This window comes from Rissa tridactyla, chromosome 7 (assembly GCF_028500815.1).
Source record: "Rissa tridactyla isolate bRisTri1 chromosome 7, bRisTri1.patW.cur.20221130, whole genome shotgun sequence".
Taxonomy (NCBI): Eukaryota; Metazoa; Chordata; class Aves; order Charadriiformes; family Laridae; genus Rissa; species Rissa tridactyla.
Genome location: NC_071472.1, coordinates 34,364,900 through 34,381,905, shown reverse-complemented (window position 1 = coordinate 34,381,905; position 17,006 = coordinate 34,364,900). Strand labels below are relative to the sequence as shown.

General features: G+C 39.5%; 1 protein-coding gene across 3 annotated transcripts in view; it reads right to left on the bottom strand.

Annotated features, from left to right (window-relative positions):
• HECW2 (HECT, C2 and WW domain containing E3 ubiquitin protein ligase 2) overlaps nucleotides 1-17,006 on the bottom strand; it is a 203,515-nt gene that overhangs the window by 111,305 nt on the left and 75,204 nt on the right. For all 3 annotated transcript variants that reach the window (XM_054210347.1, XM_054210349.1, XM_054210348.1), the window contains one exon: nucleotides 11,721-12,061. In XM_054210347.1, the coding sequence (XP_054066322.1) occupies nucleotides 11,721-12,012 (292 nt within the window). In that variant the 5' untranslated portion in view covers nucleotides 12,013-12,061. The remainder of the gene's footprint in view (nucleotides 1-11,720; nucleotides 12,062-17,006) is intronic.

The following is a 17,006-nucleotide window of genomic DNA, read 5'->3' as shown; positions in this document are numbered from 1 at the left end:
TAAGTTAAGTCCAGAGTAATGCACTGAGAATATAAACAGTATTCCTGTAATAGCCACAAGAACTACTAACCTCCCTTCAACATCATTGTATCATATTCAGAGTAATGGAATGACTTTTTTTCTACATACATTGCCTAAATCTTTCTCTTCACACACATGCTTTATCAGCTTTGTAATGAGATGGATTATTTCTTCAGGGTTAAGATTTACCTCTTAAACAAAAAGGATATGGTTACTTCTCGTCTAAAATCTTTAAGTTCATGTCACAAAGATGAGAGCAGATGAAGCCGAACACTGCTTATGACAAGTACTAAATGGCTCTGCAGACTAAACTGGATGAGACCAAAGATAAAAGAAACACAAGGGTCATGTGGCAATTCTTTAGAAGCAGTATCATTTTACCAGTGCCAAATATCAAAGCCAATAATATTAAAATCATCACTGTAAGTCAAAAAAGGAGATAAACATCTTGCTTATTTAATATTTTAGCATGGAATCTCAGAACTAAAAGGTCTCTCTTGCAGCATTAACATGCAGCAGCAAAAAAGGACCACAAAACTGGGTAGACTAACGAAGGCAAAGAAACTGTATCATTTGTGTAAATATCTTGAAAGCACCTACAGATAACAACATTTCCATTATTTCCTTTAAATTCCTAGCAGCAATTCCCTGTGACTCCGTAAGCAAAGAACAGAACCTAGAATTAGACGCAACTAGAAACAAAGGCTCGCCAACCCAGCTACTCCCAGCAATACAAGCAAACCCAGAGCATAAATAAGTGATGACAACAGGCGCACTCAGACTTGCACTCCTCTTACAGCAGCCTACAAATCACATCCCATCACACCCTCTCTGCTGGCGTCACCGCTGCACATTGCAGCTGAGCGGGTCCAGCGGGGAATTACTGCCAAAGAGAGAGTCCCTCTCACTCCCGGTTACACACTCCTGCGGGCTCCCTGCAGCTACCCCTGCTGCTCTCCCTCATCCCGTTCAAGACGCTAAACCAGCACGGAGCTGTTGGTACTCTTGGGAGAGCATATGCTCTGCCAGTTTAGCTCTGCTCAGCCAATGGCCAGTAAATAGAGCACTGAAGACAGTAATCTACACTAATCTGGAAAGCGGTAATTTTTATTTAACTGCTTGAGCAGGAGAGAAGCAGTGTACTCAATTAAGTGTGCTGTAATTAGGACTGCTTTTCAAAATTGAAATCTTATGTGCTAATGACTCAGAACCTCTCCCCAAATGGACAGCAAAAGTCATAAAGCTATTCACATCATTTGGTGAAATGCCACTGATGTTGGGTGGGTTGTCTTTGACTTTACTTGCTGAAAACAGATCACGGGTGTGGGGTTTTTTTTAAAGGAAACTGGACAAGGCACTTTTCATCTTATTGCTCAACTAATTTACAAGTTAAAGAATACATCAAAGAAAATGTTATTGCCTGTACATTAAATACTACTCCATCAATAACTCCTGAAATCTTATTCATTGTTGACTTTGGTAGATTGTTGCATCCTCATTCAGTATCTTGAAAGCAACTGCCTGACTGTAAGTCTACTAAAATTCAGAGATGCATTTATTTTGAAAAATTACTTGAACTGAATTTTCCCTCTCCCTGTAGGCTACCATCTGCTGAACTATGTCATGCATGAAACTCTATATACAAATTAAACTAGAGTGAACACAGAAAGATTTTTTTTTTTTTCCTTTTTTATGAGGTCATTACTGGATATTTATCTCAGTGACAACGGTATGTGCCTGCTATTTTGCTATAATGTTTTTCTACACATATTTCGTCTTACTAAGTCAAACCCATTTAGGCTTAACTGACTTCATATGCAGGAAAGCGCTTCCACATTTGATGGCAAAGATAAAGCATCGATTAAGGTCCTGATCTTGCATGACACTGAATGCCTTCAATTCTTTGTCCTCTTCATAGATGACACCTAGTAGGTCCAAGCTTTCAGTTTTAATCTGTTGAAAATGATCCTCAAGTGTGTCTCCACTCATGTGAAGCACATTTATGACCATCAGATAAAGTTTAAATTCTCAAGGTAGGAAGCGTTTCGTGGAGCATGAGAGTTCACACCACATCCAATAATGAAAACTTCTAATGGCAACTGAATAGCAACGATCAGAGAATTATTGCCAGGGAAAAACAGAAACTGAATTTCTAATGACACTTTCTGTAAGAAAACTAGAAACCTGTACCCATCAAACCTTCTTCTGTGTACAGTTAAAGAGGGCTGGATGTTAATTAACAATGACATGCAAGAAGAGATCAAGCTGAAATCGAATTCTTAAATATGCCCTTTAAGAATAAATATTCTTTGTCTATTTCCCTTACGATCTGATTATCTACCTGCATAACTATGCAAGTTATTTTGAATATATTTCATAAATTTTCAAAATAAACTCCTTTACATTCACTTAACACAATATTCACTTCGCTTCTTTCAGGCAAAGTAACACATCTTTGTTCCTCTTTTCCTCTTCTCCTTACTACAGTACATGGAAAATGGCTATGTTATTTTTATGGAAATTGTAGGTTCATTTTTTGCATTACCACACACTGAGATATAAAGGATTAATTTATTCCCAAGGTTGGGACAGGAGTGAAAAGGGCAATGAATCTACTAATTTTTATAAACTTTCTAGGACTACTGACACATTAGTGATGAAACGAGTGATTAGTGACTCGGAATACAACTGAAGACTAAACAGTTTGACATTAACACTGAATGACTGCTAGACAAAGGAGGCAAGATCTCGTGATTAGAGTATGACCAGACCTTGAAACAAAGCTCTGAAGCACGGGATTTGCTTGCCTGGGAATTGGCTGCCCACCAGAGTGACAGCGATGGAGTCCTGGATGCTGCTGGGCAAAGACACAAGAAACGCTGCCAAGGCAGGCGTCTGTGAGCTTTGTTTTTCCCAAAGAGTAAACGCCAGCGAAGCATAGTCAGTTTAACTGCACTCTTGCAGCATCTGCACCCCACGTCAGAACCTTTCTTATGCCAAAATGGCAAATGGTACAAGGGCTGGGTACGGCTCAGGCCCAGCTGATAATTCTTCCATACCAGAGGAGCTCTAAAATGCTCAGGTCTGGCCATTCTCTTCATCTTTTTCTTCCTCAGGTGGCGTAAGTTGCAAGATACATCTTGATGAGCTTTCCTAGGAAAGGAGGCCGATCAAGATCAATATTGGTACTTTCAGTAACCTCCTCCAGTTATAATTTAAGAACCTGTGTATCCAATATCAGCATATATTAAAGGATTATATTAAACATATCCACCAATACAGTGTTAGTTTCAGAGTCCCAATATGCATGTTTCTCGTCTTTTTAAGTGACACTGGTTTTAACTACATCAGTCACGTCCTTAACATACTCTATTTAATGTTCAGCTTATTACACTTCTCCATTAATTCAGATTCATACAGTCATTGATAAATACGTGCAGATGAAGGAGCCAAGAACTTCATAAAAAATTTACAGGAGGAATTCTAACACTGTGCATAATGCAAAACTAATCCATAATCTATTACTTACATGAAACAAATGAATAGATGAATTAATGCACCTACTTTTTCAACCCAGTTGCCAGTGATTTGGAATAACTGTTTTTCCCAAATTATTTTGAAAATACTGTATGGCATGTTGATTTGATGACAGAAAACAGCTCAGCAAATGTCTTAAAAAAATAAAATGAAAGCCAACCTCCTTCAAACAAATAAAACCCCAAGCTAACAAAAGGCAGTTTTATGGTAAAAGGGAATATTATGAATTCAGAAATGTATATTGCTTTCCATTATCCAGTGTTTGTATTTGCCATCTTCCCATCTGCTGGAACAGCCACTTAAATCAAAAAGGCAGGGTGGGGAGACTACTGCTTTCTATCCAAAGGATTATAAGTGTTGTCATGCCAAAACCTCTTGCAGTGGAAAGATACTGACAACACAGCTGAAAGTGTCCTCCCTGCAGCTACGTTTGTCTAGTTTTCAGGTCGGGGTATCTCAAAAACTTTAAAAACACAATTAACTGAAAAGTTTGGATGTTCTGGCAACACTTTCTCTGTCACAGCCTGAACTTCTTCCAGACATAAATATCATCCTACAAGATTTTATAGCAGGGAAGTAATTCTTTTCTTCTTACAACAAATACAATTAATGTATTTTAACGTAGTGAGGGTATCTTTTAAGGTATCTGCTGCATGCAGAGAAAATACATAGAGAAAGTACTTTCTATTCATGTCTTCTAACTTTTGTAGTAAAGAGAAGGTATTATCCTGCCTATACACTGATTCTTGAGCAAAATTTATTAGCTCACAACTGAGGAGGAGGAACACCAAATTCTGCGCTGGGGAAAAAGTAGCTTTCCGTATGGGTTAGGATCCAGGAAGAAAGGAAAGAGTAAGATTGAAATGCAGTACCTGGAGGGTAAGCTTCTGAAGACCCTCGGTTTGTTACAGATTTTTTTTTTTTTTTTTTTAAATTGCTGTAAATCTCACCACATATGATTTTAGGATACAATTCCAATACTAGAGTGCCTTCATCTTTCATTAGCCCACTCAAGAGGTGGCCTTTTCCTAAATAGTACTAAGTCACCAGCAAATGAGGTATTTCAAGGCAGCTTTTTCTACACACTTTTGTTTATCACAAATATCAGCATCAGACAGACACAGACTAGCGCCAATCCCAGATGCATGCCAACATAAATTCAGGTTCTCTCCTGTAATCCTACTTAGTGCAGACTATGAATTTTGCTTTGTTATATGTATTATTTACACATAGGTCTCCAGAGGGTGTTTCACCAACATCTCAACACACACAGGTATGGCTCTTCCAGAGCTTCAGAGCCATAGCTACTCCTTTTGCTTATCTTTTGAAGATAAAAAAACCACCACGGTGCTTAGATATTCAGATGATATCATAAAAAAACCAAAACAAAACAAAAACAAACAACCAAAACCAAAATCCCCAATGGATGATAACAAACGGTGCAACACCAGCCTCGTGGAAGGCTCAGCCAAAGACTACCATGAAGCCAGCTGGGTAAAGACCAACTCTTCTACATAGGAAGTCAAGCCCATGGTTTGCAGACATTAGCAGCAGCCAAAATGAGGAGTAACCACAAATTAGTAGTATTATGCCTGGTAACTAGTCAATAGACATTAACAGTACTGCTCAGATTTTAAAGTACAGAAAAGTACTCATATTGCTAAAACAGGAAGGAAAAAAAATAATCAAGTGAATAATCAGGCTTTTCTGAAAGATAATAAAGTTACTACTTTGTATGTTTTCTATAATGGAAACCAGAGAAGTCTTCTGGGAATAAAGTATCTTAACATTTTATAATCTCTCTGTCTAATGTAAGCCACTATTTTAAGTGTATTAAAGACAGTTTATGTGAAAGCTTTTTTCTTTTTAATCTTGTCTGACCTGAAATGGAAAGGCTCCGAACTCCATTAACCTAGGAAGCTTAGCATAAACCTACATCCTATCTGAATTGCCCTATATAACTTTGTATCAGTTTTCTTTTGTTGTTGTTGTCTTGATTTTTGGTTTGTTTTTATAATGCTATTGTGGATCCATGCTGTAGGTATAACAAAAAGCCAAGCAGCCTGTGAAAAGCAGCTAATGGAAATAAATATAATGACCTTTGATAACCAGCATTTTAAATGTGCTAAGGATCTCTAGAATAAGGGCATGCATCTCATAAATAGGACTCTGTAAATTAGGACAAAAATAGGCCAACCTGGGCAATTTGGCCATGGGAGTTAATCTATTTAAACAAAAGTAGGGTTTGCTTCTCTCTCCTGACTTTTTATTCTTTATTTTGTACTTTCTGATTTCTTTAAATATTAGACTTCATGGCAACCCGTAAAACTCCTCAAGATTCCGCATTCCTCAGCATCCCACGAGCAGTAGAGAGTCCACCTGCTCATCTTCAACAGTTCCCACTTCCCAAGGAAGCCCTGGTACCCTGTTGCAAGTACCCTGGTACACAGTAACAAGAAAACTGGGATGTCTTATAGACCCTTTGAACTGAATATCCATCCATTTCTCTTCTTTGATTCCAGCTGGGTCCAATACTTTTCCCAGCCTTACTCACTACAGGACTCCAGAGCCTGTTCACTCTTGCCATAGCAAGATTCAGATTCCTCTTAATTAGACAAAAAAATCACTGTAAAACTCTAGTACCTTAAATATTGCTCGGAACAAACACTTTTAAAACAACACATGTAAAGAGCAAAAGCTGGGTCAGTACTGGACAAGAAAACTTCATGGGTCTAACAGGATGCAAAACCTGTTTGTTAAATTCTGTAGTCTTCTACCACTTCAAAAGATGAAGGTTTTTAGACTAAATCCAAGTTTAGCTCTTAAAAAAAAAAAAAAAAAAAATTAAGACAATGGACCTCTTCCTTCCTTCTCACTAGGACAGAAGGACTGAAAATTTACCTTTACTCTTCAGAGTAAGCACAGGTACAATACCTCTACTAAAAAGCCCCCGCTCGGAATATCATCACACCTCGTCACTCTCAAGTGACAGTCCTTATAACCGGTCCTGAAGCAGAAATGAAAAGCCCAGCCTAGGAAAAGCTTAAAGCTGAATTCAAAATGATAAGTCTGTATTTCAGATTTGACAATTTTACATTTCATGCAACGCTACTCAATTTACCTGAAGAAGAGCTAAAACTCATAAATAACATCATAAATAACATTTCTCTCTTGCATGTAGTCTCACTGGGATGCTTTTCTGTGCTTTTATAGATATGTTATCCACATTCTTCATGCATTTCGCCTCTGCAGCTAGAAGCCTGCCTCAATAAAACTTGATGGACAAGACTGTTCAAGAAGTGCTACTGACACTGTAAAGAGTTCAGACAGTACAAAACCAGAAATAGTCGGAAAAAGGATGTTTGCCTTCACAGAATACACTGTGTCCCTCACATACACTTTTCTTTTGGTAATCCTTAGAAACACACCAGAAAAGAAAAACACCCTTTGTACAAAGCAGTCCCTCAACAAGAAAACAGATCACATTTTAGCGGTACACAGTGATGAAACCGAGGAAGATACAGATGTGGTACTAAAACTAGGAAACTTGCACATGTATCTAAAAACATTCCTTAAAATACAAAGTTCTAGAAAATCTGAACATGAATTTAGTGATGTAGAACTATTTAGAATTTTTCACAGTTAGCTTCAATTTCTTGCGTTTAAAAATGAAAGACCAAAAGTTACTAAAGTAACTGCAGAGGATTATCCTCCTCTTTTTTTTTTTTTTTTTCCCTTTAAACAGAAGCCTGGAAAAAAATCTACATGCACTTAAAAAAAAAAAAAATTACCAGTCCTTCAGAACAAGATGATTCTGTGGTTCTCCCCTTAGGCTTTTCTCTTTTTAAAAAGATAACACCTATTTTCATAACCATTTAGCAGGCCAAAGATTTCACTGAAGTTGTACCGCACTAGAAAAAGCTCCATCTACTGTCCCCTAGCGTAAGCCCATCATCTGCAAACCACCTATAGTAAAGGCAGTGACGCTGATCAGTGACAGTCTTGTGACCAACTGCACCACGCGACGCCGGGGTGAATGTGTACAGTGGTTTTGTAGTCAGTCTCATAAAAAGAAAAGGCTGTAATAAGTTTGGTGGGATTCCTAATGAGCCACTTCAATTTTAACCAGGCAGTAAAACCACACTCAGAAGCACAGAAATGCTTCCTCATGATGGAAAACTAATGAGAGAGCGCTAATTGAATAAATTAATGAATGAAGAGGCAAGACAGTTTCACAGTGAGTCATTTTCAATTCCTTTTATAATGGATGTATTCTATGAAATTAATTTGAAGTGAAAATGTACCTGGCTTGCCTCAGACCTTTGCCAGTTCTCTCTGTACTAATGCCTGAGCTCAGAATGATGCTTGTTTTCAGGATTTCACCTTCTCTTCCTTTACAGAATTAAGGAACCACTTCTACCCCCCCTCAAAACATTGATCCAGCTTTCATGACAGTTAGTTGTACAACCAACATTTTAAAAAAAAGCCACAGGACTCCGCTTTTGGTTATGCAGTGCATTTTTTTAAAGACGACCAAAATATTTGCCTTTTTCTAGCTCCTTGAAAAAAGGTGCTTTACTACAAGACGTGGGGGAACACTGGAGGTACAGCACTAGGCTGGCACAGCCCCAGCGCTATCTTTTCTTAGTGTCCACACACAATGTCCACTGCGTTCAGGAGGCAGTGCCAGAGGAAAACAGTTTTCTAAGTGAGATGGTTTTCATTTTAAAGAAAGAACATGATGGATAACCTCCAGCAACTACGTTGAATATTACTAATGTGTTCAAGAACGGAGCTTTTATTATTAAGTATATTTACCCACAAACATCCCTCTCCTAGAGAAAATAAGAAGTGTGTCCTCAACTTAGAATCACAGAATACTTTGGGTTGGAAGGGACCTTTAGAGGTCATCTAGTCCAACCACCCTGCAGTGAGCAGGGACATCTTCAACTAGATCAGGTTGCTCACAGCCCCATCCAACCAAACCTTGAATGTTTCCAGGGATGGCGCATATCCCGTCTCTCTGGGCAACCTGTTCCAGTGTTTTACCGCCCTCATTGTAAAAAATTTCTTCCTTCTATCTAGTCTGAATCCACCCTCTTTTAGTTTAAAACCATTACCCCTTGTCCTATCACAACAGGCCCTGCTAAAATGTTTGTCCCCATCTTTCTCGTAAGCTGCCTTTAAGTACTGAAAGGCCACAGTAAGGTCTCCCCGGAGCCTTCTCTTCTCCAGGCTGAACAACCCCGACCCTCTCAGCCCGTCCTCATAGCAGAGGTGCTCCAGCCCTCGGATCATTTTTGTGTCCTTCCTCTGGACTCGCTCCAACAGGTCCATGTCCTTCTTGTGCTGAGGGGCTCCAGAGCTGGACGCAGTCCTCCAGGTGGGGTCTCACCAGAGCGGAGTAGAGGGGCAGAATCACCTCCCTTGACCTGCTGGTCATGCTGCTTTTGATGCAACTCAGGATATGGTTGGCTTTCTGGGCTGTGAAAGCACATTGACGGCTCATGTCCAGCTTTTCATCCAACAGTACCCCCCAGGTCCTTCTCACGGCTGCTCTCAATCCCTTCATCCCCCAGCCTATATTGATACTGGGGTTTGCCCTGACCCAGCTGCAGGACCTTGCACTTGGCCCTGTTGAACCTCATGATGTTCACACAGGCCCACTTCTTGGGCTTGTCCAGGTCCCTCTGGATGCATCCCATCCCTCAGGTGTGTCAAGCCCACCACTCAGCTTGTTGTCATCTGGAAACGTCCTGAGGGTGCACTCGATCTCACTGCCTATGTCACTGATGAAGATATTAAACAGTACTGGTCCCAATGTGGACCCCTGAGGGATACCACTTGTCACCCATCTTCACCTGGATATCAAGCCGTTGACCACTACCCTCTGGATGCGACCGAACTTCCAAAGGAGTAAGAGGGTACTTCACAGCAATTATTACAAGGGACTGAAAATCCTGGATTATACCCTGTGGGATTTAATTTACCTTAGTTATGTCTATAAAAGTTACGCAAATTACGAGTTTTTAGATCGTACTCTTACAATTTTTATCATTTTTTATTTGTAAAAGATGCTAGATACTTCAAAGAGCTTATCAAATACCTAAATCAAAGACAGACAGGCGTGCCTATCAGGCTGAATACATCCTTACCTCTCTGTTGTAAAAAATGTGCAATTCCGTCATTCAGAATGATGAAACCACAAGTCTTAAAGGAAAGACTCTGCTCCGATCTATTTTAAATCAGTAACAAAAATTTCACCAGCACTGATGGATTTCAAGTGGCAGCGGAGACAAAAGCTGAGTTCCTGGACCTTTCACCATTTAACAAGAAAACAGGAAACCCAACATAGTCAAACACTCTGGTATTACACAGTAGCATGATAGGGGTTTAGGCCCAGGAAGGCATAAATTTGGCTGTTCCTTATAGGATTCTTACCTTGTGGTAACTTAACATTGTTTTGTACTTTAGGAGCTCAACAGACTGAAAGTAGAAATATTTTTAATCATTAATGTAGGACAAAAATCACTTACAGCCTACAATAAGAACCAAGGAGAATTTTACAGAAAGATGCTGTACTTCAGCACCTTGAATACCAACCCTAAAGTGCTGTGAACCATGAAAAAACAAACAGGAAGGGATGTCAAACCTTTATTCAGATGAAGATCTCAGTGTATTTAAATGAGAACGTTTAAGCTCCATTTAGCAGTCTGCATTTTACAGCACAGATCATACTTCAGTTGCTAATGCTGTTGGGAAGATTCATTTCTGTTTATTATGGAGACCCTTCATTTAGGTGGCTTAAATGTTAGCACATATTCACAGTTCATCCCTGGAGACACTGCACCTCATGCAGCAACTCCAGTACAGCTTTTGTAACCAGGTAAGCGCTGGAACCGCACAAGTCAATACTGTCCAGTTTGTGGAACTGCAGTAATGGTGGGAAAATATATCAGACAAAAAAAAAAAAAGAGAAAAAAAAAAAGAAAGAGAGAACTGGAAGCACCATCTACACAGCACGTAACATTAAGTGATGCAGAGATGGAACATCTTGAGAAAAAGCTGGCACAGCAAACATCTCTCCAAAATCCTGCTGAGACCGATTTCATTGCACTAAGCTTACTTCTAAGTACAGACAAAATTCCAGTGGTCAGACCCACTTCCACCAGTTTCTGCTATACAGGTTGAATTGGCAGTTCCTTTCTACATTAGTAATTAGGTTCAGAGAAGCAGTGCAATTTGCAAACAAATCAACTGATGCGTCCCACTTACTAAGCACTGGTTAAATTCAAAGGGTAATTTTAGTGCACGCGAACTGGATTCCTTGAGAAGACAACTAAACCCCATGTGCCACTACAGCTACCCGCTAGCTACACTCTAGTTCTTAGCGGGGACATAAAGATTGTCCTTCGGCCAGCTCTAAACCACACACACAGCAGGGATGTTTGGATCTAGGGACCTGATTAAAGATAATACAATGGAAATTCCCAACCCAAATATGCTGCTGATGGTAGAGTCTCAGCACCAACTGCTCTGACCTACTGATCCACTCCTTTTGAGACACATTATTTGCTAATGCACACACTGCCCACAGGCCCTGGCACACCAGTCTAGAGCTCTTTCCAGCTGCCTCCTATGAAATATCCTGAACGGCACAAAAAAGCACATAAAATAATCTCTTTAGAGGATTTCCTTCTACAAGAATTCTTCATAAATAGAAATGCTCGCTCCTTCAGAATTGAAGTACAATTTCAGTTCTACAAAATCAATGACATACAAAATACCTTTTCACAAATGTTAAGAATTTACTTGTCAAAAAAACTGTATAAACATTGGACAGTAAGCATATGAAGTTACATGATGAATACCATACTCCAAATTTTCCGATCTATAAACCAGCCACCAGCAAACTGTATGCACATTTGTTGTTTAAGAAGAATGCATTTCATCTTCTAGCAAGTCATTGTGGAACCAGATCTACATTAATTAGAATCATGTTTTTACACAGTTCACTGCACTGAGAAAGGCAAAGAGAAATCCAAGGTACTTTTCTGCAGTCTTACTTCAACTTTATCTTTAGATTAATTACGTAGTGTGCCAGAACATGTATCAGAAAAGCAAGAAACTCACAGAAATAGTCCAGCGTGGCTCTGACTTACCTATGTGATAAAGTCCTATCCAGTCAGTCGGGTCTACTTCTTCCTTAATATCCCAGAAGATGATGAGGTTCTGAGATTGCCCCAAGGTGTACTCATACATACTGGCTGTCAAACTAGACCTGCTATCCGAGGTCACTAAATCAGTGTCGCTGTTGGCACGCTGCAAGTTCATGTTCTCAGCCATGGTGCCCTGAGATGCCAAACTCTGGAGATTCTCTGGGCTCAGAGTATACCGTAGCTGTGGGTTGCGACGTCGCACAAAAAGCAGATGTTCTCGGGCTGAACTGGCCATCTCTTCTCCACTTCTGTCAATTTACGTGAAAAAGTTGTTGTTCGAAGATCTACCATGGGGAAGAAAAAAAGAAAGTGTTAAAGTGAGACAGCAAGTTACGCAAAAATCTTCCTACAGAAGCCTAAAATGGACTGAGTAAAATGTTTTACTTCATTGCTTTACCACTGCAGCCACCTGAGTGTCTACATTAAAAAAAAAAAAAAAAAAAAAACAAAAAAACCCGCATGAATCACTTCCGACAAAACTCAGAGTTAACCACATACCATGAAATAACATTTATAAGCCAGAAAGCAACAGAAAGCAAGACATCCAAGTCCATCTATCAAGCAAGAACAGCCACAGTAACAAAGCTAATTTAAGTCTGGCAGTAGTCTAAAGAGTGAAGAGATAATGAACTCATCTTTCACCAACAAAATCAGTATATGAGGTACTTTCACTTACATACATTAGTTGCCAACAATACTTTCTATGCACTGTATGGTCAGAATTAGTATCATTGTTGAAGATATTAATAAGGTTGGAAATATTTCATTAGAAATGTGGTATCACAGATTTATGCTACTATAAAATAATTTTGTAAGGATTTTATTTTTTAAGATACAAAGCATAGCTTCTGAGAGTCTCTATATCATACAAACCCATGTCAGACCATTGACTGGGGTACCTCAGACTACAGGTATCTATTCAATTAGCCCATGACAGTTTATCTGTGCAGTCAGATTTTGTTGTTCTTTTCCATACATCAGAAAACAGAGGCCTTATAAATTTAACAGCTTTCCTCTAGCCCTGAGGAGACACTAGAAAGTCTTCACAGCAATGGTCATGCCAATGTCATCACACTATACCTTCAGAAACAGAACTTGCATCTCATTATCCATAGCTACTAAAAGTACCATCATTTGAAAATAAGCCCTCACGTTACTCACAAGTTGAGATAAATCATCAGAAAGGAAAGACAAGAATAGCAAAATAGAAAAAGAGAGGGAACAGCTTATAGGAGAATTGGAGATGGGGAACCTCTTGCCATTGAAGGTATTTGAAAATTTCCTTATCTAGGCTAAGTGACTGACCAAAGCTGTTTGGCTTTTTCAAAGCTATAGTTTATATCAACTCATTCTTTCTTTATTTTAAAGAGGAAACAAAACAGTGCTCATCTGGCAGAACCATTTGCTTTCAGAAGAAACTGAATATTTTGGTAATGTGTTTTTCAGTGAAAACTGTGAAACTGATCTTCCATACTATATTCACCTGGAAGAGGAATCATGTATTTCCTCCAAAGTCAAAGCAAACCAAAGCAGTCCTCCTGCCCAGTAGTAACTCCAGAGCTCACTGGGAAGAAATTGTGTCCTGGGCTCCTTACACTCTTCATACTAATTGAAAATATTATTTCAACTTTTCTGGCCAGATTGCAACTTAATCAGTGACAACATCATTTGTTCCACTACAGTATCTTCTGTGAGGGATGTATACTGCGGGAAAGATCTCCTTATTTTTACGTATACAAATAACCACATATAAGAAAAATATGCCCATGTACGCATATAAAAAAGGCAAATAAGAGGTACCTGTATATTATTCTTGGGCTTTCTTCTTCATGTCATAGCCTTTGGCTATCATAATGCAGACACATTTGTTCTCTTAAAATAACCTAAGCATTGTCAGACAGTGCTGACTGTCACCTGCTATAACGCTTCTTGTTTCAAGCAAGGAAGCCTGTAATGCAGAATTAGGTAGAGCCCACAAGAAGTGAATAGATTGGTTGGCCACTTCCATAGTATTATAATTGTAATTAGAGCTACAGTACACTACCACTATCAATCAAATGTTTGACAACTGGTTTATTAAACAGAAACCTCTGCCTCTAGAGGTCAAAAGACATTTAATTATTAAAAAGAAAAAACAAGTACAGCACTTGGAGATCCTAAGAATGTGACTAAGAAAAAATAATTTAAAAAAAAAAAAAAAAAGGGGGGCATTTTCCTATTTTGAGGGTTTTCTTTTCCTATTCATCCCTCTTTTCCCATATGACCCATCTTCAAAAACTGCCTCTTGCCTTCACATCTATTTCTTACCACTCATCTTCAATTTTCAGTTTAATAACATTTCAGTGTATGCTCTCTTCCAATGTATCACAAATTCTTCTGCTATTTTTCAGCTTTTCTTAAATTCAAGATGTTTTGAAATATTAAGAACCAACAAAGGGGAAAAATAAAGTTCAACCCATCCAGTCGTATGCAATTCATCACACACGGCACACGGTTCAGCATCAAATATTACAGAAAAGGAAAGAAACAAAAATTCAGTTTGATAATTCCACATATAGGGAAGTAACATGGAGATTACCATATTTACTTCACAAAGTACGCGACACAGTCTTTCCTGACATGAGCAATGTTTTGGCTCCATAAACAAAAGATTTTATTTTTGGTGCTGGACGTCAGCGGGGTTCACTAACTCCTTCTCTGTCATGTTCCTACACACTCTGCCTCTGACACCAGTGTCACTGACAAAAGGGAAACTTGGGTAAAAAGGGCCTTCTTAAATGAGAGCCAGGTAAGTTAGTATCTTGCTTCTCTATACGGAGTATTATTTGCCAGATCTGAAAATCCTGGATGACTTTGAGACCAGACAGGTAAATAAGAAATAGCCACCAACTTCCCCACAAGCCAGTGAAACATGCAGGGATCAGCCAGTTGCTGCGATCCCCCCACCTTTTTTTTTTTTTTTATCCCCCTTCTTTTTTACTTTGTGATCTGGGCAGCGGCACACGCCAACAGTTAATTTTTCAATGTCACAGCGAAGAGCCCCAATTTGCCCCTGAGCCTGCCCACCACAGCAAGCGCATACACCTGCCTGGGTACCACCGCCCCCCGCACCGGGAGATCAGGCGAGATTAATTAACAGACTGACAGCGCACTAGCAAGTTAATTTTCTTCTGTCCCACAACGAGAGATTTATGTAATTTTGTACTGTTGTATACAGTGGTTTTACGGCAGTAAAATCACTGCAGAATAAGCGTCATGCAGGAGGATTACAAGTTAAAGACAAAGTTTCAATAGGAGGGATGAAGAAATTTCCTTCAGCTGCAGAGCCACACACTGTACCCGGGGCAGGACTGGCATTTGTTGGAACATATTGAAAACTTGTATGTGGCAGATGGACAAATTCATCCATGTTTAAGGACACACGAGAACTAACTTGTGCTAGCTAGGACTATCCCACAGTTTGAGAGATGAGAACAGCCTGAGAAAAACATTAACTCCTTTGCAACAGTCCATTTTCTTAAGTCCTAATTGATATCACTCTGGTGAATCACAGATATAACTACAGTTTCTTAATGTAAAGTAAACCACAGATGTAAATGCTGGGTAACTTCTCTGATCCTACTCATAAATCCAACTGTCTTAAAGTCATGATTTAAACAATGATCCCAACAAATGACATAAAGCAACTGAAATAAATTTGCAATGAACACGTTAAAGTCACAAGGAAATGAGCTCTTATTATGGAAAAAATACCTCCAAAAATGCAGGACTTGTACGATTTTAGAGTATTGTCTAAATTCAGTGAAAGAAGTCGTAAAGCAGCCCTAGTGTCGGACAGCACTCTGCTATGTAGCACCTCACAGTAACCTGGGAGGTTAATTAAGGAGATTTGTAAAGATAGAAATATGACACTCATATTGTAAAAGGGGAAAAGGTGATTGCCATAAAACCGAGGAGTGATGGAAGGGAAAACAGGAGCCACTACTTTAATTATTCACGCTCTGAAAATTCAGTCTGAAGATGGGATGAAAACCTTACACAGTACCTTCCTGCCTACAAAAGGAACTGCTTAGCTGGCATTTGGTTAACAATTCCCAATGTCTGTCATTAATAACATAACTAACAGTACACTAACATATATATCCTACCAGAGACTGAAAATAAGAATCATCCTCCCACCTTCAATTCCTGCTAAGCGCCACTAACAGCATTGGCACCCAGACTATGCTGTAAAGACGATACCCTCTATTAGCTGTGTGCGCCTTCCCTGCCATGAAGCTTTGGCTAATCGGGCTGAATGTGATCAGAGCAGCAATTTCGCTAAGCATCAGACCAAGCTGGCAAAGAATATTGTTTCGTGAAGGCAAGCTGAAACATGGAAACCGAGTCAAAAGCATAGGGAAAACATAGGCATTTGAGAAATCAGCAGATACTAACTTTAGCAAAGTATTTTAGTTGAAAAGTGAAACCTGTACCAAAGCTGCTTATCCATATCACAGCATTTTCTTCAATACTTGACAAGAAGCTTTGAGAGAAACAGGACTGACTTCCTCTTAATCTCTAAATGGCACAAGTTCAGGATTATTTCTATCTATATATACTCCTCAAGTACTAATCATAGAGGGACCAGAGTTCGGAAAAAGTTCCACTTAATACATCAAATACAGATAGAAAAAAAACCCTTGCCCAACCTTCTTCACTAAAGGAGATTGAAAAGAAATGTCAAACAATTTCTGACGTGTAGTCAAACATTCACTAGTTTAAAAAAATACATGAATGAAAGTCTAAGGGCTCCAACACAGGAATAACCAAAAAAATCCCACCCCACCACGCAAAACAAACCAGAGTTCACATGCTGCCCTGTTTATCTTACTCATAACGGTGATTCATTTCTTGTTTATGTAGTGATCTTTTGTGTGGCTTACGGGTCCTGCCAACAGCCTCTTCCCACAGCACTTACTGTAAACTGACTCTACAGGGCTGGCCCCGAGAGCATGACCCGTCACTTGCCGGACACCCGCAGGTGGCCGAGGGTGCTGCTGGCAAAGCGACGATTAACAGGTTTCACTGGGGGATTGGCTTCACGTCACCACGCTGTAACGTGATGTCACCCACAAGAGGAGGGAGGCGAGGAGGTGTGCAATATGGCAGCCCGCCAGCCACGGCTCAGCAGGGAGAGCCCTTGGGGACTGCTCTGCACTGCAGCATCTCCGTTGCTCTACATCAGGT